This window comes from Heteronotia binoei, chromosome 15 (assembly GCF_032191835.1).
Source record: "Heteronotia binoei isolate CCM8104 ecotype False Entrance Well chromosome 15, APGP_CSIRO_Hbin_v1, whole genome shotgun sequence".
NCBI classification, from domain to species: domain Eukaryota; kingdom Metazoa; phylum Chordata; class Lepidosauria; order Squamata; family Gekkonidae; genus Heteronotia; species Heteronotia binoei.
This window is the reverse complement of record NC_083237.1, coordinates 55,607,182-55,628,860: the sequence shown is the minus strand read 5'-3', so window position 1 is coordinate 55,628,860 and position 21,679 is coordinate 55,607,182. Positions and strand designations below refer to the sequence as shown.

At 48.4% G+C, this 21,679-nt stretch overlaps 1 protein-coding gene across 2 annotated transcripts; it reads right to left on the bottom strand.

Moving 5' to 3' along the window:
* Positions 1 to 205: 205 nt before the first annotated feature.
* On the bottom strand, positions 206 to 21,434 carry LOC132584251 (uncharacterized). Of its 2 annotated transcripts, XM_060256080.1 has the most exons (7): positions 21,427 to 21,434; positions 18,022 to 18,215; positions 12,381 to 12,580; positions 10,213 to 10,462; positions 7,202 to 7,494; positions 3,601 to 3,650; positions 206 to 393 (listed from the first exon to the last, which is right to left on the bottom strand). In XM_060256080.1, the coding sequence occupies exons 2-7, from the start codon at positions 18,202 to 18,204 to the stop codon at positions 281 to 283; spliced, it is 1,089 nt and encodes a 362-aa protein (XP_060112063.1). In that variant the 5' UTR covers positions 18,205 to 18,215; positions 21,427 to 21,434; the 3' UTR covers positions 206 to 280. The 2 variants fall into 2 exon arrangements, with proteins under 2 accessions (XP_060112063.1, XP_060112064.1); XM_060256081.1 differs by lacking the exons at positions 18,022 to 18,215; positions 21,427 to 21,434 and adding an exon at positions 13,179 to 13,395.
* Between the last annotated feature and the right edge of the window lie 245 nt (positions 21,435 to 21,679).

The window sequence follows — 21,679 nt, the reverse complement described above, 5'->3', positions numbered from 1 at the left end:
TAAAAGGTGTGCGATCCCTTGAAATGTGGTGGCCAGAACTTACTCTGGAGGTCAATTATGCTTGTCACAACCTTACTCCTAGCTCTACCCCCAAAATCTCCTGGCTCCACCCCCAAAGTCCCCAGATATTTCTTGAATTGGACCTGGCAACCTTATCCCCCCCCCCCACCATCCTTGTCCAGGTGTTTTGACCCCCAAAGCTAGATTTGTTTTTTTATAACCAGTCTCGTTTATTATAGTTATGAGGATATGAGGGTTCTCTCCTCTGTTGAGTCTTCCTTTAGACTTTCTTCTCTTTGGCTTTGCCCTTGGTCTCCCGACTTCTACTCCTCTGGCTGCCCCAGGAGCAAGACGCAATGAGAGAGAGAATTTTGCTGGGCTTCCGGTGAGAAGCTGCAGAGAAACCAAAAGATGAAGAGAAAGGGGGCTCAGGGCTCAGAGACGAGATCAATCGGCCAGTCCTATACTATTTTACTTGAAAAGATGCCCCGCTGAGTCCAATGGGACTTGCTGTCAAGACAGACATATAATAGAAGAAACATCAGGGTGAAACTAAACTGTCAAAATATTTACATGTAATAGGAAAAACATGTTGGCCTCAACTTCTGAGTAGACTCTACTTCTAAATAATCTAAGATGAACAATATAAATGTGCACAAAGGCACTTTAATATTCCAAAGCTTCTACCTTTAAACAGACTGCAATATGAAACACAAGAGTGCACGCAGGCACTTAGACATAACCCCTTTTCCCAAGCAGGCTGCACTAAAATGATTTCAAAGTGTATGCAGAAAAATAAATCAAAGTGCACACAGGCACTTTTAAAGTGCACGCAGGCACTTTTTAAGGGTTAAGAGTCTGCTTTTGACTCATAAACCAAAATCATGGGAAAACAGTCTGTAATGAATCCTTTCATCCAGATTGCACACAGGTACTTTGAGAAACAAATTATCCCACTTCACAGTCTTGCGTTTTCCGTCCACTATTGTTTCAGTGAGGTGTAGGATAAAGAATAAGTTCATCCACATAAAGCCAGTCCACGTTAGCCGGTGTCAAACATTTCGTTGCCTTTTCCAAGACTGATGGCTTTTAAGTGGAACCCAAAAATCCTGTCTCTTCCCCGCAAGGCTCTAGCTTATTCTTTGTTTCTAGCTCATTTCTCCGACTTTACAAAACTATTACACATAAATGTTTTGATTAGTTTCACCGTGACGTTTCTTCTATTATAGGTTTGCTTAAACTCAGGGAGACCCCTTTTTTCTGTAGTAGTCAAGACAGACATAACACATTGGTGGCAGAGAGTACCATCAGATTGCAGCCAACTTATGGAAACCCCTCATGGAGTTTTCAAGACTAGAGAGGTGATTTGTCATTGCCTTCCTCTGCATAAGACATTAGCCCTGCATAAGCGGTATGTCAATAGGGCGAGTGCATCATGAGGGAAGGGACGGAGGTGAGCGGCTCTCATAGGAACCCTAAAATGAATTTTGAGAGAGAGGGGGAGGATGGAGAAAGAGGGAAATGGATGAGTGAAAGGCAGGGGGAAAAAGAGGATATAGCTGCACCACAGGTTTCAGCTGGTTCCATACTCAATTGACTGTTCCTCAAGGACTCCTGGGAACTGTAGATCTTAAGGGAAGAGGGGTGACAGAAAATTCTCAGCGGCCTCGCCAAACTATAATGAATTGTAAAAAATGGATATAAGCCCATAATGGAAGCCATGTCTAGAGACAGGAGGAAGGGAAAGAAAAAACCCTGGATCAATAGCTGGGGGTAGAGTTAAGGGGGCAGGGGGAAGAGGAAGATGAAGGAGGAGAGAGAGGTTTGAGGAAGGAGGGGAAAGATTACATGTATGGCCAGATAAGAGAAATGAAGCAAAGAATGGATCACTTTTGTTCTCATATAATGAGAAATGTGGGATGGAGCAAGGGGGCTGACGTGACTTTGGAAGCCAGGCCTTTCAGTCTGAAAATCTCTCTCGACCAAGCTCAGAGAGGCGATTCTCAGTAACGTGAGAAGAAGGCTTTTTGCTCAAGATAATATACATTCTCCTCTTAATGGAGGCTGCGCAAATCCCTGGGCAGAGCACTGGTGCTGAAAAACAGGTTCTGAGACAGAATCTTGGGTAGCTTTGCCAACCTTCAGATGGGGCTTGGAGATCTCGTGGGATTACAGCTGGTTTCCAGATGAGAGAGGGCTTAGTTTTCTGGGGGGGAAAGGGATGCTTTGGAGAGTAAACTTTGCACCCACTGAGGCCTTTCCAGGCCCCACCCCCAAATTCTCCTGGGATTTCCCAATCTTGTGTTGGCAGCCATAGTCTTGGATGAGTCCTGATGTTGGGCCAAACAAAGGTTGGAGAATATTATGTAAAGTGCTGCACTTGGGTAGGCTGAAGGGTAGGTCCCTTTGAGAATGTCTAGAGTCTTTGGGTCGGGGTGGAGGGCAGTGAACCCCTTAAGTCTGCTTTGGATGAAACTTCACGGGGGGGGGGTCATGACTGCTCTCTTAATGTATGTAATGCTGCCACTAGGAATTTAATTCCAAATACTTTATTCAACATTCCCCACAGAATTGTGCGCAAGGTCTAAGGCTTCTTCATTGGACGATGTGGCCCTGAGGTTGAGACTCTTTATGTTTGACTAATATATTGGATCCAGGCTTTAATAAAACAGAATAAAACTTTATTTGTATGTGAAGCGCATTGGTTTCAGGATGTTTAACTACTTGTAATTTCAGTGGATGAAACAGGGGGAATTAATAAGTACTAACTGAGGTGTCAGACTCATTCGCTTCACTAACATTCTTCACTGTGAGGACTAATCTGTCCTGTTAGTATTATCAATCTCTTCTTTAGAAGCTACAGTGCCTTTCACAGCACTAGATGGGTTTCTAACCAAAAGACTGTGGATTTAGACTCTATAGGCCGCTGTTTGACCATGGCTGACATTCAAAATTGCTGATGCTCTGCTGAGTTTGCTGCTGACCTCTCTCTCACACACACACACACACACACACATACGCACACATCTTAGCTCTGCCCACTCTCTCTCAGTCACCAACTGCTCACCTCACTCCCTTGTTCCCTCTCCCCCACCTTTCACTTCCTGTAACTTAACCAACAGGAATACACATATACAAGTTCAAAATCAGTACAGGGGGGATAATAGTCTAGAATAGGGATGGCCAAACTACAGCTTGGGAGCCATGTGTGGCTCTTTCACACATATTGTGTGGCTCCCAAAGCCCCCACCACCACATCAGCCAAGCCAAGCCAGCAGGTGGCTTGAAGAATGCATGTAAAGTTAAAGTTGTTTTCTTTCCCCCTTCCCTTCCTTCCTTCCTTCCTTCCTTCCTTCCTTCCTTCCTTCCTTCCTTCCTTCCTTCCTTCCTTCCTTCCTTCCTTCCTTCCTTCCTTCCTTCCTTCCAACATCTGACGTTCACATCTTGTGGCTCTCAAACATCTGACGTTCATTCTATGTGGCTCTTACATTAAGCAAATTTGGCTGTCTCTGGTCTAGAAGTATTGGGCTGGGCCTGGTGACTGACTGTAGGAATCAACAACTTGGTGGTGCTTAGGGGACAATATGCAGCATCACTTACCTCCCCGGGGAGATTTGCTTCGGCTCTTTCTTCTGCTTTTTCTGCTCCTTCTGAAAGAACAGCCCTCATCAGACATCTCTCCTCTTTGGTCCCAGTGAACCTTACATTCTCCCCCCCTCCCCCCGCCCTTGACCCCAGAATGAATTCAAGGCCAAAACGACACATGATTATGGGAGATCCATGAATGGATCCACCACTTTTTTTAAAAAAAAAAACACATTCATAGGGGCTTCCAGGGCTTCTTTTGTAGCAGGAACTCCTTTGCATATTAGGCCACACACCCCTGATGTAGTCAATCCTCCAAGAGCTTACAGGGCTCTTAGTACAGGGCCTGCTGCAAGCTCCAGGATTGGCTACATCAGGGGTGTGTGGCCTAATATGCAAAGGAGTTCCTGCTACAAAAAAAGCCGTGGGGGGCTTCCGAATCAGACTGGGTCAGTGGTGGGAGGAGAGCAGGGTTATCTTACCCCCAATGCTGGGTTTTGTACTTCCCCCACCCCTTGTAACTTACGTTTTGATAGAAACCATACAGATTCCCTTCCCCAAGGTCACCTTACCAAACCCACCCCTTGGTATTCTGCTTAAAAACCTCCAGGCTCCATTCCCATGGACAGGAACTGAAATGCAAATGAAAACGTCATGCGAATTTGAAACACATTTTCAAATGTTTAGATGTAGGATTTTTTTTTTTGACAGCCACTCCAAAACAAGCAGACAAAAAGGCCTATGGCTAATAAAAAGGTAGCGTCATCATGCTTTTTTGTTAAATACAGTGCTTTGTGCTTGCATTTCATTACAACGCCAACAGTCGCTATGATTCATGGGTCCTACATTAACTTTTCTCCCTCCCTCCTCCTGCTGAACAGACAGTTGGTAGGAGAAGGAGGGGGGGGGGAGCAACTATTCCTAGGGTTGCCAACCTCCAGGTGGGGCCTGGAGACCTCCCGGAATAAACTGATCCCGCCGATTACAGAGATCGCTTCTCTTAGAGAAAATGGCCGTTGTAGCAGGTGGACTCCGCTCCATAGCATTTAGGGCTGCCAAGCCCCTGGGTCGGGTGGGGATTCTCCCACCTGGGAGGTTTCCAACCCGCCGGCCCACATTGGGCTGGTGGGGGGAACCTCCCCCGACGTCGCTGGTGCGATGACATCACCTGCAATTAACATCATCACTCAGGCAACATCATGCACTGGCCACTCTAGGTGTTTCTGGGGAAACTATGGTTTTTCCGGACGCTCTAGCAATTTGGGAGGGGAAAATCTATGGTACCATAAGCAAAGCGCATGCAAAAAAAGTCCCCCACCAGAGGCCGCGGGGGACTTGGCAACTGTAATAGCATTATACCCTGCTGAGATATCTCTTTTTCCCAAGCCCTGCTCTTCCCAGGTTCCCTCCAGAGGAGGGAACTCTAGCTGTGCCCCTCCCCCCCCCATGTTTCCCCACCTCAGTGCTGGGAGCATAATTGGGAATAGGGTTGCCAGGTCCGACTCAAGAAATATCTGGGGACTATGGGGGTGGAGCCAGGAGACTTTGGGGGAGGAGCCAGGAGCAAGAGTGTGACAAGCATGATTGAACTCCAAAGGGAGTTCTGGCTGTCATATTTAAAGGGTTTGTGCTCCTTTTCAAGGCCTACCTTCCGTAGGAAATAATGGAGGATAGGGGCACTTTTGAGGGCTCATAGAATTAGACCCGCTTGTCCAATCCTTTTGAAACTTGGAAAGTGTTTTGAGAAGAGGAGTCAGATGCTATGCTAAATTTTTGGTGCCCCTACCTCAACAAACAGCCCCTCCAGAGCCCCAGATACCCATGGATCAATTCTCCATTATACCTATGGAAAGTGATTTCCATAGGGTATAACAGAGGGTCCAACAGACATTTCCCTCCCCGCCCCTGCTTTCTGATAACCCTGAAGCAGGGAGGGCATCCAGACCAGGGGATCCCCTACCCCTCACTGGGGGTTACAAAAACCAAAAGAGTAACTTGGAAAGGAGAAGCAGGAACAAAGCCCAAAGGCATCCACGAAAAACCAGCCTCAAATGTGAAAAAAATAGTCAAATTTATCAAAATATAAGTGCAATCAAAATTTCAAGATTTCACGCAAACCAAAGTCCTTTCTTTTATCACAGAAGTTCATATTCTTTGAAGTAGAGGTCCGGGAGAGAAATTGGCCAAGCCGTGAATACAGAGTCCATACAGCTGTTTGTAATCTGCAGAATTGGTGAGGCTTTTGCCATGTATGAATGATTTAATGGCTTGTTGAAGCTTGCAAAAGCCTCCTGTGAAACAGTGCAATATGTGCCTCCATATTGCGATCTAGTGCTGTGCTGCTATTTGTTCCTACACCGGCATTTGCTGAAGAAGTTTTGAAGCGTTGGACTCTTTATTCACGGCTTGGCCAGTTTCTCTCCCGGACTTCTCCTTCAAAGAATACGCCCTTAGAAGGTCGATGAGTGCTTGTATGTGCTTTTGAATGTTTCTTTACTGTGAAAGTTTTGGAAGAACTTCTCGCTCCCCTCTTTGACAAAGGAATTTGAAATGGCACAGCAAGTGTCAGCCGGCTTTGGGCTCTGCCAGAGGTGGACCTGTGGAGTCTTCAGAAAATGGACTTTTGATACTTAGTATGCAAGCACTTTTTGCACTCAGCACTTTATCGTGAGAATCAGATTCTCTTGAAGTATTATATTACCCATCCCTATTATATTACCCATCCCTCAGGGGAGGGATGGTGGCTCAGTGGTAGAGCATCTGCTTGGTAAGCAGAAGGTCCCAGGTTCAATCCCTGGCATCTCCAAAAAAGGGTCCAGGCAAATAGGTGTGAAAAACCTCAGCTTGAGACCCTGGAGAGCCGCTGCCAGTCTGAGTAGACAATACTGACTTTGATGGACCAAGGGTCTGACTCAGTAGAAGGCAGCTTCATATGTCCATATATGTGCTCAGTTATTATGAGTGGCTTTATATGGCTTTGTATGAATTACCGACTTTGTTGTGAGAATGTTTGAAAAATTGTGACGATATCATTATCATTATAAGAATTCTTGATAAATTGCTGCTATTGATATTAATGGTTTTCGTAATTGCATCACGGTATTTTGCTTGGTTTCTTAACTGGGGATTGGCAACCCTAACTGGGAAGGAGAGAAAGGGTAAGTAGCAGGATTATTTCACGCTAATGATATCTTTGGCCTTAGCCAAGAGTGTTCATTGGTCCTTCCCCTTGCCAAAGACCTTACCCAAAGCTCTACTCCCAGAGTTCCAGGAATTTCCCAGTCCAGATCTGGCAAACCTCAGACTTTTTGGGGGGTGGGGGTGGTATTGTGTGTGTGCATCTGGAGGTCATGTTGACCTTTGGTGACTGACCCCTACTGGAGTCATGGAGGATATTCAGAGAGGTGTCTGAATAGAGCCTGCCGCTGCCTTCCGACTGGGTATTTCCAGGAAGTCTCCCATTCGGGTACTTGCCAGAGTCGATCCTGATGAGATTGGGTTGCCTGGGCTATCCAGGTTAGGGGCAAACCTTATATTATTAAGGCTCAGGGACATGCAAGATAAATCCAAGTCCCTTCCAACCCCAAGCTCCTCTACCCCTTGCTTCTCCAGGTACCTGCTTGGTGGAGGGCTGCTCTTGTGTCTCCCCTCTTCATCGGGGCTGGGGAGCATCTCCAAAGGCTCTTCTTGCACCGTGTCATCCGAGGGAGGGGAGCTATCAGGCTCCAAAGTCTTTTCTTGAATGATGATGGGTAACAAGACGGGGCCCTGGGTGCTGTGCTGACTTCTCAGGGACAGGCACAGGCTCTGCGTGCTCTGGGCATCCTCTTGCGTGAGGCTGGGTGGTTTGGTGAAGGAGTAGACTGTCTGGATGCTCACCGTGTCCGCCAGGTTAAAGAGACTGGGGCTCTGCAGGGAGACAGATCAGAAGAAGATATTGGATTTATATCCCACCCTCCACTCCGAAGAGTCTCAGAGCGGCTCACAATCTCCTTTCCCTTCCTCCCCCACAACAGACACCCTGTGAGGTAGATGAAGATATTGGATTTATATCCCGCCCTCCACTCCGAAGAGTCTCAGAGCGGCTCACAATCTCCTTTACCTTCCACCCCCACAACAGACACCCTGTGAGGTAGATGAAGATATTGGATTTATATCCCGCCCTCCACTCCAAAGAGTCTCAGAGCGGCTCACAATCTCCTTTCCCTTCCTCCCCCACAACAGACACCCTGTGAGGTAGATGAAGATATTGGATTTATATCCCGCCCTCCACTCCGAAGAGTCTCAGAGGGGCTCACAATCTCCTTTACCTTCCTCCCCCACAACAGACACCCTGTGAGGTGGGTGGGGCTGGAGAGGGCTCTCACAGTAGCTGCCCTTTCAAGGACAACCTCTGCCAGGGCTATGGCTGACCCAAGGCCATTCCAGCAGGTGCAAGTGGAGGAGTGGGGAATCAAACCCGGTTCTCCCAGATAAGAGTCCGCACACTTAACCACTACACCAAACTGGCTCTCTTCTTCAGGGGAGAAGAAGTCCTAGGAACGGTTTTCAGTAGCAAGGGTCTGGGTAGCACCAAAGTGTGCATTACCAGGGCCAACCTTGCCACTAGGCAAACTAGGTGATTGCCTAGGGTGCCAGCCTTCTGGGGGCACCAATTGGGCACCTCCCCCATGTGACTCGGTGATGTTATCAGTATTGGGGGGGGGGACGTCAGAAGTTAGTCTGGCTTAGGATGCCAGGCAGTCTAGCGCTGGCCCTGTACATTACCTCAGCCCTGCAAGGTAGGCCTTTCTTTCTTCTCCATATGCCCAGGAGATCTGCTACTTCGCCCTGTCCCAAAGACCCATCCCATCCCCTTGCATTAAAGCGGTTTCAAAAAAAGAAAAGATGCACCAGAATTCTTGGAAGCCACTGAGCGAATTCTTATGGGAGGAAAAAGACTGGGGGGAAACTTATGGCTTCTCCTTCCCGCCCTGCCTCGTGTGTGACTAGAAAATGGAACACTTTTGTAGTCAACTGCGGTTTGCAGTTTTATCTCGATCACCAGGGCTTTTTTTGGTAGCAGGAACTCCTTTGCCTATTAAGCCACACACCCAGATGCAGCCAATCCGCCTGGAGGTGACAGTAGGCCCTGTACGAAGAGCCCTGTAAGCTCTTGAAGGACTGGCTACATCAGGGGCGCGTGGCCTCACATGCAAAGGAGTTCCTGCTACAAAAAAAGCCCTGCCAATCACTACCTATGATGGTCTATCCTTCAAAACGGTGGGTTTATTCAAATAACAGTTTCAATCCTGGTTGGAATTCTGGTTGGGAGAGCGGAAAATACTGAGACTGGTTCACTGAGATGTTTATACCCTGCTTTTTTTTCTCAATAGGGATGCAAAGACGGCTTACAGCCAAGGCTGGCCCTGCCGCTGAGCAAACTAGGCGATTGCCTTCTGGGGGTGCTTACAGCACCGTTCTTCCCACCTCCCTTTTATCCTCCCCGCTTTGCTGAGATAAAGAAAGCAAAACCGTTCAAATTTCTTAGCAAGGGAAGGAGGTGGCATGATGGTTGAAATGCGAAAGATTCTCTAGGTTTGTTCCGGAGAAGGCGAAGTGTGGTTTGGAACTGCAGGCGAATCAAGGTACCTCAGAAGTCCTCATCAGTAGCCCCAGGTGCCTGAGGCCCTTTCAGAAGAAGAAGACTGCAGATTTATAACCCGCCCTTCTCTCTGAATCAGAGTCTCAGAGCGGCTCACAATCTCCCATATCTTCTCCCCCACAACAGACACCCTGTGAGGTGGGTGGGTGAGTTTCTGGCTGAGAGAGCTCTCCCAGGAGCTCCCCTTTCAAGGACAACCTCTTGCCAGAGCTATGGCTGACCCAAGGCCATTCCAGTAGCTGCAAGTGGAGGAGTGGGAAATCAAACCCGGTTCTCCCAGATAAGAGTCCGCACACTTAACCACTACACCAAACTGGCTCTCTTGCTCATGAGTAAATGGAAGTGAAAGGATGTACTTCAAGTGGCCCCTTCCACCCGAGACAAGCGGCAGCTACTGGGGTAGAGACTGTGGAAGACAAATCTGATTTATGGAGAATGACCACCTCCCCAGGGTTGCCAAGTCCAATTCAAGAAATATCTGGGGACTTTGGGGGTGGAGCCAGGAGACATTGGGGGCAGAGCCAGGAGCAAGGGTGTGACAAGCATAATTGAACTCCAAGGGAGTTCTGGCCATCACATTGAAAGGGACAGCACACCTTTTTAAATGCCTTCCTTCCATAGGAAATAATGAAGGATGGGGCACCTTCTTTGGGGGCTCATAGAATTGGACTCCCTGGTCCAATAGTTTTGAAACTTGGGAGGTACTTTGAGAAGAGGCACTAGATGCTATACTGAAAATTTGGTGCCTCTACCTCAAAACACAGCCCCCCTAGAGCCTCTGATATCCGCGGATCAATTCCCTAAAACTGCCGGAGATCTAGAGCTGTGGGGGCTGGGGCTTCCCCCGCCGGCTAGCTGGCTGGGGGGTGGGGGGAACCTTGTAAAACCAGGTGATCCCCCACTGGGACCTGGGGATTGGGAAGCCTACCCCCCCGCCCCGCTATTGGACATTGATATACACATTATCAATAAGAAGCGCAAACCTCTGGTCTTTGAGCCGGGGCCTCCTCGTGTCTTCCAGGGTCTTCAGTCTTGACCTGCGTCTCCACCGTTTGCTCTGGGGGAGGACGCAGCAAGTTCACCACCTTGACCCACAAGTCGAAGAGGTCCTCTTGTCGGTCGGCCTCAGCGCTGAGCTGCAAGTAGAAGGCCCGTCCGCTCGCCAGCTTGAATCGCAGCTGCTTCTTCCTCTGGTTGTGAACCATGATCTTCACAAAACGCAAAGGAAGGAGTCTGGGTTGGAGAAGGGAAGAGCAGGTGGTCAGGACACGATCGAAGAAACCTTCACAGATAACTTATTTACTGGACTTGAGGTGGGTTACTTCAAGCACACAGAGTCCAGTAGTACCTTAGCGACCAACAAAATTTGTGGTCGCTGTTTATGTGTGTCACAGCTCACTTCTTCAGAAAGCTCACACCCAAGCAGTGTTTCCTCTTAGCTGAGCTAGCGTGAGCTAGCTCACAGATTTGCAGCCTCCAGCTCACACATTTTTGTCTTCGCTCAGGAAGGATGACCCCAGAGCACGCTGATTTATGCAGGAGCTCACAACTTTAATGCCAGGAGCTCACAAAGTAGAATTTTTTGCTTACAATACTCTGCAGCTTAGAGGAAACTTGCACCCAACCACAAATTTTGTTAGTCTTTAAGGAGCTCCTGGAGTCTTTTCTGCTATCACAGACAGACTAACAAGGTGCCAATCTTGATTTAATTCTGCTTAATACTTAATACAGTGCTTTGAGGGTCTAAATCCCCCTGACATATATTAGCAATCCATAACATATGGGGCTTTTTTTGTAGCAGGAACTCCTTTGCATATTAGGCCACAGACCCCTGATGTAGCCAATCCTCCAAGAGCTTACAGTAGGCCCTGTACTAAGAGCCCTGTAAACTCTTGGAGGACTGGCTACATCAAGGGTGTGTGGCCTCATATGCAAAGGAGCTCCTGCTACAAAAAAAGCCCTGATGACATATGTCATCTCAGAAGTGATGCCGGCCTCCAGGTTGGACCTGGGGATCCCTGAAATTACAGCTCATCCATTGCAGACCAGTCCCCCTGGAGAAAATGGCTTCTTTGAAGGACGGACTCTATGGCACCACTGTATCCCAATGAGATCCGTGCCCTCCCCAGGCTCCATCTTCAAATCTCTAGGAGTTTCTTGACCTGGAGCTGGGAACCCTACCACCCCATGCCCCACCAGTGGCCAGGAGGGACCCGAAAACCCTGCATCTCAGCCATCCTTACAGCAGCCTTACAAGCCGCTGCCAGTTAGGGCTTTTTTTGGTAGCAGGAACTCCTTTGCATATTAGGCCACACCTCCCTGATGTAGCCAGTCCTCCTGGAGTTTACAGTAGCCCTGCACTAAAAGCCCTGTAAGCTCTCGGAGGATTGGTAACGTCAGGGGTGTGTGGCCTAATATGCAAAGGAGTTCCTGCTACAAAAGAAGCCTTTGCTTGCCAGTGATATCAGATGAAGCATCAGTGCTAAGAAAAAGTGGCTTTCCTTATACCCTCTGATGAAAGCTTAGCTCAAGCGAGGTTTAAATAGATGATTCCCTGGGTCCCAATTGCTCAGACAGGATGCTACATTCGCCTTTCCAACTTGGAACAATTAAACCTTTCATGGCAAATGATGCTAAATGAATCCTGCTGTTTCGTAACAAACAAACAAAAAATGAGCAGTTGTTTTGCGGCAAGCTCTCCAGCTTATTTTTGCTGGAACGGATTAACCCAGGGACTCTTCTGCAGCTGTTCTTCTGAGTTCTCCCCACTTCCCCTAGTAGTAGGACATCTCGGGGCACCTTTGACAGAGGCTCACCTCTCCTGGATTGTCAACGAACCTGAACCTCTGTTGATGCAGAGGTGGCACCTCTGCCCATTAAACAGGGTGGGTGACACGTTTATTTCTGTTAGGCAGGGGTGGAATTCTAGCAGGAGAGTATTAGGCCACACACCCCTGTTGTTGCCAATCCTCCAAGAGCTTACAAAAAAGAGCCTTGTAAGCTCTCGGAGGATTGGCTACATCAGGGTGTGTGTGGCCTAATACGCAAAGGAGCTGCTGCTAGAATTCCACCCCTGCTGTTAGGAGACCTGGGAGGCAGGTACATTATTTTCTTTTCTTTTCTGCCCATAAGGAGAGGAGGCCAGGCCCACCTGGTGAGTTCAAACATCTTCGGCGGAGGGTACTGGCAGAGCAGAGTTTTAAGTGGGGCCAGATTTTCTTCCGAGGGGTGGACGGAGCGGGCCAAAAGCAACACATCTGGCGTCTCCGGCAGGAGCTTCGTGCAGACGACTGCTACTGTCATCGGCTCGACTTGGTTATGGACGTCGATCACCTCTCCTCGCTTGCTCACCTGCAGAGGACAGGGAAGAGTTTTAGTGCATAGGTAGCCATATTATTAGGCTGTTGTAGTGCCAGGGTTAAGTAGGGTTGCCAATCCCCAGGTGGGGGCAGGGGATCCCCCGGTTTGGAGGCCCTCCCCCTGCTTCAGGGTCATCAGAAAGCGGCGGAGGGAGAGGGAAATGTCTGCTGGACACTCCATTGCTCTCTATGGAGACCTATTCTCATAGGGTATAATGGAGAATTGATCCACGGGTTTCTGGGGCTCGGGGGGGTGGGTGCGGCTGTGTTTTGAGGTAGAGGCACCAAATTTTCAGCATAGCGTTCAGGGCCTCTCCCCAAAATACCCTCCAAGTTTCAAAAGGATTGGACTAGGGCAGGTGTGGCCAAACTTGCTTAATGTAAGAGCCACACAGAACAAATGTCAGATTTTGAGAGCCACAATACATGAACGTCAGATGTTTGAGAGCCACAATACAGGAAGGAAAGTAGGTAGGTGGAAAGAAAGCCAGCAGATGGGGGGAGGTGGGAGGAAGAGAGAGGTGGAAAGAAAGCAACATTTAACTTTAAATGCATTTATTTAACTTTAAATGATTTAAAGAGAGAAATACCTTCTCTAAGTGGTCCCATGGAGTGGTGGGGGCTTCAAGAGCCACACAACATGTGTGAAAGAGCCACATGTGGCTCTCGGGCCACAGTTTGGCCGCCCCTGTACTAGGGGGTCAAATTCTATGAACTCCCAAAGAAGGTGCCCCTATCCTTCATTGTTTCCAACAGAGGGAAGGCATTTAAAAGGTGTGCGGTCCTTTGAAAGATGATGCCAGAACTACCTTTGGAGTTCAATTACGCTTGTCACAAACCTGCCCCTGGTTCCACCCCCAAAGTCTCCTGGCTCCACCCCCAAAGTCCCCAGATATTTCTTGAACGGGACTTGGCAACCCTAGGGTTAAGTTCTACAGGATTTCTCACCTTCTGTTGTAAGCCGCAGGGTGGAGCCACCAGCTGCAAGGCATCAGGCCTTGATCGCCCAATAGAGGCTGGTGGGCCAGTAAAAGGAGATTTTCCCTCCAAGTTTTAGTCTTCTGGGCTGCTTGCTGAGGCAAGGAGCTGTGGTGACCTGAGGGTCAGTAAGAGTAATATTGGGAATGCTGGCGGATGGGGTCGAACCGTCCCAGAAGAGAGTGCCTGCGGAACTCTGAACCTTTTTAGCTCTCTACAATTGGCCTGAGGGTCAAGGTAACGAGACAGCTTTTAAAGCTTTTTGTTAGTTTGCTACATGGTGTTGGGAAAATACCTGTTCTGTTAGAATAAAATTTTGCTTAGCCTTTTGTTCGGTGTCAGTGGCTTGCAAAGGGACTGGTGCCTTTTGGCCCTACTCAGAAGAAGGTGTGAATGCCATAAGCATCTCTTTGGTTATCTGGAGATTCTGGATCCCTCACGGAAAACAGGGAGGATTGGGTCCTGCAAAACATACCAGTCTGGGGGCAGCAACCTGGGGGGAAGGTGGAAGAGCTTTGCCTCCCCCTTGATACTAGACTTAAAGTGCCCTGGTAGTAAGTTCCTACACTTACAGGGAGATGAGAGGTGGCTAGAGGGGCTTAGGGTTGCCAAGTCCAATTCAAGAAATATCTGGGGACTTTGGGGGTGGAGCCAGGAGACTTTGGGGTGGAGCCAGGAGCAAGGGTGTGACAAGCATAATTAAACTCCAAAGGGAATTCTGGCCATCACATTTAAAGGGACTGTGCACCTTTTAAATGCCTTCCCCCCCACTGGAAATAATGAAAGATGGGGGCACCTTCTTTTGGGGTTCATAGAATTGGGCCCCTTGGGCCAATCCTTCTGAAACTTGGAGGGTAATCTGGGGAGAGGCGCTGGATGCTATGCTGTGATTTATGGTGCCTCTGCCTCAAACCACAGCCCTCCCAGAGCCCCAGATACCCGCATATCAGTTCTCCATTATTCCCTATGGGAATCATTCTCCTTAGGGAATAATAGTGCCCAGCAGATATTTCCCTCCCCCCCCTGCTTTCTGAGGACCCTGAAGTGGGGGGAGGGTCTCCAAAGCGGGGGATCCCCTGCCCCCACCTGGAGATTGGCAACCCTAGAGGGGCTACTGGGCACCAAAGTCGTGAGCTTACTCCCTCAGGTTATGGACGAGGGGCACCTCTCAGGGCCACAGTGCAGGCGCCGTGCCCACAAAGCTCAGTGCAGTTCTCTGGTTCAAGTACCATTGACCTGAATTTGGAGGTTCTTGGATTCATTTACGAGAGCTGTGTAGGATGGCAGTCTAGCATCTTGTTGTCCCCCCTGCTGATTTTATGTGCATTGAAATTCTTTTATGGAATCCGGCTCTCATTTCAGCCCACTCGCGTAATTTTCTTGTAGAAGGGGAATGGAATAGGTTTGAAACTTTGTAGATTGCTAGCAAAATAATGTCTCAATAACAGTTTGGTATAATGGTTAAGTGTATGGACTCTTATCTGGGAGAACTGGGTTTGATTCTCCACTCCTCCACTTGCAGCTGCTGGAATGGCCTTGGGTTAGCTATAGCTCTCGTAGGAGTTGTCCTTGAAAGGGCAGCTGTTGTAAGAGCTCTCTCAGCCCCACCCACCTCACAGGGTGTCTGATGGGGGCGAGGGGGAGGTTGTTAGGCAAACTGGGGAATTTAGAGTAGAGGGCAATCAGCCTTTCAGCGAGATCTAAAACCTATTTATACAGACGGCGTCTGCTTTGGAAGTTACCCAATAACGAGGCAATATAATAGAATAATTAAAAGGTTTTATTATAGAATAAAGGCAAACATACGAGGGTATAAAGTCACACAACACACATACAGTCCTAATAAAGATAGGGTTGAAATAGACAGGGGTAAACAGAAGGATTGACAAACAAGGTAATAATTACCTATCGTAGTCTTCGAGGAAGGCTCCAATGGCGACAAAAAAAGAAGATGGGGGCAAACCCTCAACTGATCAGGTATCGGGGGCATATCTAACAGTCAGATGCACACGTGTGGGATGTAGGGTCAGAGCTTATAAGGTCTTCCTTAAGCCCATAGGGGGTAGGAGGGCAAAAGGATTATGACGCTAGGTCAGATGGGGCATGATGCGGTGTCTCATGGTGTATTACCTCAGGAAAAGGGGAGGCTCCAGAATGACAGTTGGGGCATGGCATGGGTGGAGGTATGGGCGGAGATAAGGGCGGAGGTGATTAAACAAGCTATCCAAACTTATCTAAAGGTAACAATAGAGGGCCAAATTGGTACCTAAGGTGACACCCGATTTATACCAAGAACTCTGGTTCTAGGTGAAGCTGGTCTTCCTCTTCTGCTCTTCTGGCTAGCACCGTCCATTGTCTAAAGTTCCGTTTGACAAAGACTTGGGCAGCCTGGCAGGGTCCACGCCTAAGCTGAGCTTGATTGCCTTATGTAGATGTAACAGCTGTTGAGTACGTGGGCCTCTCGCTTCTCTGTCGTGGAGTCTGGCACTGCAGGAAGATGGTTGCTGATGATGTTAGCCTACCAACATGGCTTTCATGGTCAAGGCTGGAAACCGCTTGTGCAGACAGTTCCTGGCGGCGCAACTTCTTCCACTGCAACGGCCGAGACGGTGCACACACGGAGCAACTGGAAACCCATCTGTACTTCTGGCTAGCACTCTTCCAGAGGTATAGCGTGCTGTTGTAACTCTGAGGCTGTTAGTATTCACATAAGTCTCGTAGAAAATGGTAGCTAAAACCCACGTCTGACAGCAGATATGTGTGAGTTGAATCTCCAGGCACCCTGGCAAGCAAACGGGTGATTACGATGTCCGTATACAACTGAAATTAGGGGTCTCTTGCTCACAAGGTAAAGAAGATTGTGACAGCTCTGAGACTCTGAGATTCAGGGTATAGGGCGGGATATAAATCCAATATCTTCTTCAATGGTGGAATGTGCCGTCAAGTCTCAAGTGACTTACAGCAACACCATAGGTTTTTCAAGACGAGAGATTTCAGAAGTGTCTCGATACAGCCTGCCTCTGCCTCCCAACTCCTGGTATTCTCTGAAGGTCTCCCTTCCAAACACTCACCAGGGTTGGCCCTGCTTAGCTTCTGGTTAGACTGGGCTTGCCTGAGCTATCCAGCTCAGGGCAAAATATGGGTAGCATGTCAATTTTAATGGAGAACATTGTTAAACTTGGTCTTTCCCCCCTCTATATGTTTCATTAGAAAAGGTTTGTTTGGATTCTTGATTACTTAATAACGTAGGTGGTTTTCTTGGTGTGAGATTAAATACAGGCTTTTAAAAAATACCCAGATGTTGGGAATTTGTTTGTTTTTGTTTTTATCAAGTTTAAATCCCGCCCGCCCCTCAGGGTGGCTAACCACAGTTAAAAACCACATCGAATATTAAAAACAATATAGTATCTCGCTTCTATGACTAGGCGGAACTGTGCTGGATTAACCCAATCTCCCAACAGTAGCATCATCTGGTATTGATTGCAGATTAAAGGGACTGCTAAACGGGACAGGTTAAGAGTAGGCAACTCTACCAGCAGTTCTGCTCCACCTGCTGTATATACAGTTCTTGTTTGCTTCGCAACAGCATGCTCCTCCGTGTATGTTAAGTACCGTCAAGTGGCTTTCGATTTATGGCAGCCCTGTGAATTAACATCCTCCAAAATGTCCTAGCAAGTCCTGTACTAGCTCCTCGTTGTAAGCCGCCCTGAGCCACTTGGTGGGAAGGGCGGGATATAAGTCATAAAATAAATAAATAAATAAACTGGGGGTCAAGCTATATGAGTATCCCAGCATCTTTTAAAGAACAGTTTTTGCTGAGTGTGAATGCAGTTTGGATCAGAACCAGGCAGACGGGGGCTTTCAGCCCTTGTTTTCCCCTTTCCAGTTTCCCTATGGTGTCAGGCACCAGTAGGGACAATGCCACACAGCCCGCCCCCCCCCTAGGCACCCCTCATCGTCAAGCCCAGAATCCACTAGGACCAGTGGGACAAAAGACATACCCAGGGCTTTTTTTTTTGCAGCGGGAACTCCTAGGCATGTTAGCCCACACACCCCCTGATGTAGGCAATATTCGAAGAGCTTACTGGGCTCATAGTACAGGGCCCTGGAGAAAATGGCTGCTTTGGAGGATAGATTCTATGGCATTATATCCTGATGAGGTCCCTCCCCTCAACAAACTCCACCCTCTCCAGGCTCCACCCCCCAAAATTTCCAGACGTTCCTCAACCCAGAGCTGGCTGGCAACCTACAAGAAGGGTGACCAAAGCTATTCAGCAATCCAGTTATTTAGCCTGTGGCGGGGTGTGGGGATTGTGAAAGAAAGCCAGCGCAGTCTGACATGAAGCATTGGTAAGAAATGGATCAAGGTGGCACCTCCCATCTTCTTGCTTCGAGTCCTTTAAGAGACAGCATGAGTTTTTTTAAAAAAAATAAATTCAACCTGTATTGAGTTACCTGCAGAAATTCACTTTCCAGCATGGGGGCAAGCTTGAATAAGTCATATTCCCCATTCTGAAGCTGGCGCTGCAGGGGTCCCATATTCCTGTTGAAAAGTCCTTTGCCTTCGTTACCTTTTGCCAAGAAACCGGGCAGCTCAAAGTGGGACTGGGATCGAGTTTTAGACTGGGAGACTGACATCCTCCTGGGCCCTGAACAAACACGGTGAGCAATTAGAGAAGAAGGTCGTTAGAGAAGACTTTTGGAGGCCAGACTTTTGTGTGCTTAGGCAAAATCCTGCACAGCCCAAGGATTAGACCAGGGCTGTCCAGCCCATGGGCCAGAATCAGCCCACCCGGGGCTTTAATCAGGCCCATGGGGCTCTTTTCTTTCCCCCTCCCTCCGTCCTCACCCTTTGAAGCTCCAAGGCTGACAAAGTTCCCTGTTCTTTCTGCCTTGTCTTTGCCAGCTGCAGCAGGAAGCAAAGCTGCAAGGAAAACGTGGAATGGATTTTCCATTAAGGCAGGGCTTTTTTTGAGCAGGAACACAGTTCTGGCTGGCTTGGCGTCAGGGGTGTGGCCTAATATGCAAATGAGTTCCATCTGGGCTTTTTCTACAAAAAAAGCTCTGCGTTAAGGTCTCTGTGCCCAGATAGATAGGGTCCAGACCAGTGTTCCCTCTAAACTGAGTTCACAGTTTTTTAGTCTCCAGCTCACGCATTTTTGTCTCAGCTCAGGAAAAATGGCCCCCGAGAAACTAATTTTTGCGGTAGCTCACAACTTTAATGCCAGTAGCTCACAAAGTGGAATTTTTGCTCACAAGCCTCCATGACTTAGAGGGAGTATTGATCCAGAGACCTTAATGGAAAATGCATTCCACGTTTTTCTTGCAACTCTGTCTGTGCTGCAATGTGTTTCAATGGGAGCGGAGATCAGTTTCACTTTCAGCGTTCCTATACAGACAACTGAAGCTCATGCTTCCTGGAGTTGTGTTCCATTAGAAAAAGTTGGTAGGTTTCAAAAAACAGTGGCAGTCTCCTACTCCGATGGAGACAGGCGTTTTCAAATGGATGCTCCCTTTACTCGTTAAGATGTTGCCTCCAGGGCTGTGTTTATTCCCATGAACTAGAGGGAAACCTCTGCTTTGGGGAAGAAGCAAGTGAGTGTTAAGAAATAGATCAAGGGGTGCCATGACCCATGTACGGTTGCCGAGTCCAATTCAAGAAATATCTGGGGACTTTGGGGGTGGAGCCAGGAGACATTGGGGGCGGAGCCAGGAACAAGGGTGTGACAAGCATAATTGAACTCCAAGGAAGTTCGGGCCATCACATTTAAAGGGACAGCACACTTTTAAAAATGTCTTGCTTCCATAGGAAATAATGAAGGATAGGGGCACCTTCTTTTGGGGGTCATAGAATTGGACCCCCTGGTCCAATCGTTTTGAAACATGGGGGGTACTTTGGGGAGAGGCACTAAATACTATACTAAAAATTTGGTGCCTCTACCTCAAAAACAGGTCCCCCAGAGCCCCCGAAACCTCCAGATCAATTCCCCATTATACCCTATGAGAATCGATGTCCATATAAGGAATAATGAAGTGCCCAGCAGACGTTTCCCTCCCCCCTCCCCCCCATTTCTGGTGACTCTGAAGCGAGGGATTGGCTTCTCTACTCATGAGTTGCTGCCAACTTCTTCAAAGTAACACAGACACACCATCCCAAGAGGAAGCCTTTCCAATCAGGGGCTGAAGCCTCCGGAAGTGCAAAGGCACATGGTGGCTGTGGGGGCGGGGCTTCTCCCAGCCAACCAGCTGACTGGGGGCGGGAAGGAGCCTGGGAGAGCGGAAGAACCCCCACTGGGACCTGGGGATTGGCAAGCCTAGACCCATGATGTCCATGGACTACCATGTTGTGAATTACTAGTTCACTGTCATGACTAGAAATACTTTTATCTGGCCCTTCTGGCTTCCTCCTGCATTCCACCCACCTACTGTTTGTAGCTCTGGGATAAATCCCTCTCTGCCAATGGAATGTCACACTTCATACAGTCCAATGAAGCGGATCCTGGCTCGCAAAAGCTTATGTCACGATGCATTTCTAAGTGTCTAAGATGCCCCAAGAACTGTTGTCAGTCTGTATTCGTCATCCCTTGCCTTTAGGCATGTTGTGACGTGAGTGAAGCATCACAGAGCAGATACCTCCAGATGCTGCCGTACTGCTTCTAACAACGTCAAGGGTGATGCCCTTCACTCGGATGCCACACAAATTATTTGGGGTGGGTGAGTGAGGTCACTTAGAGATAACTCTAGACCTCTTGCTGATTGGTTGGAAATGGGTATGTGGGAGGGTACTTGGAAAAAAAAATCAGTACATTTAGGATTTGGGGGAGGTGTTCCTTATGTTGAGTAATCAGATGATATATAAGCATGTATGAAACTGCACCTATGAACATACATGTGAACATATCCATGTATGGCATCTCCATCTAAAAAGGATCCAGGCAAGTAGGCATGAAAAACCTCAGCTTGACACCCTGGAGAGCTGCTGCCAATCTGAGTAGACAAGACTGACTTTGATGGACCGAGGGTCTGATTCAGTATAAGGCAGCTTCATGTGTAGTCATGTGAGAGCCAGTTTGGTGTAGTGGTTAAGTGTGCGGACTCTTATCTGGGAGAACCGGATTTGATTCCTCACTCCTCCGCTTGCAGCTGCTGGATTGGCCTTGGGTCAGCCATAGCTCTCGCAGGAGTTGTCCTTGAAAGGGCAGCTTCTGGGAGAGCTCTCAGCCCCACCCACCTCACAGGGTGTCTGTTGTGGGGGGATAAGACATAGGAGATTGTAAACTGCTCTGAGACGCTGATTCAGAGAGAAGAGCGGGGTATAAATCTGCAATCGTCTTCTTCAGTGCTTCTGAGCTGTGCCGGAAGTGACATCATCGTGGGGCAATGATTATTACTACCCCTCTTTTGGATGGCCTGTTTGCACCTAGGGTGAGCACTGACAGGCAGTAGCCAAAATTTGCTGGGCATTTGCTCACCATCAGCCGTTACCTGGCAAGCTTTCATCAAGTCCACCCTCCAAAGTGGCCGTTTACTCCTGGGGAACTGATCTCTGTAGTCTGGGGAGGAGCTGTAATTCTGCAGGATTTCCTGAGCCCTCCTGGAGGTTGGCACCTCTCCTTCTGGGCTGAGGTCTGGGTTTAGAAGAACCTTGGAGTTTGAGGGTTCGGTTCCCCTGGGGGCTGCCCCTCTTTTGTCTGAGACTGATGGGGAAGAAAAGTTGTAATTCATATCAATATTTTTCTCTAGAAAACAGCCGGCATTGAGGTGACTTTCACAGCCTCAAATTAGAATCTGGGTAGTCTGGCTACCAAAATATCCAGTCCCTGCTCCCTCCCTCCGCAAAGTGGCAGCTTTGAGACTCACAGAAAGTCTTTTTGTAGGTTGTAGGATCTTGGTCTTCACTGCCCACAACAAATGGGCCTGGGGCTGAATCTCCTCAGTGTACGATTTTGCACTTTTGTGATGTCACCATTTGTCTCTATGACCTGTTTGTGCTGAGCAGCAAAGGGTGACTTAGGGGGCCAGGAGGAAAGGGGCACCCTTCTTTGGATAAGTGGGACCTGGTCTCTATTTCTGGGACACTTGATAAGAGCTGGCTTGGGTTAGCGGTGGGCTA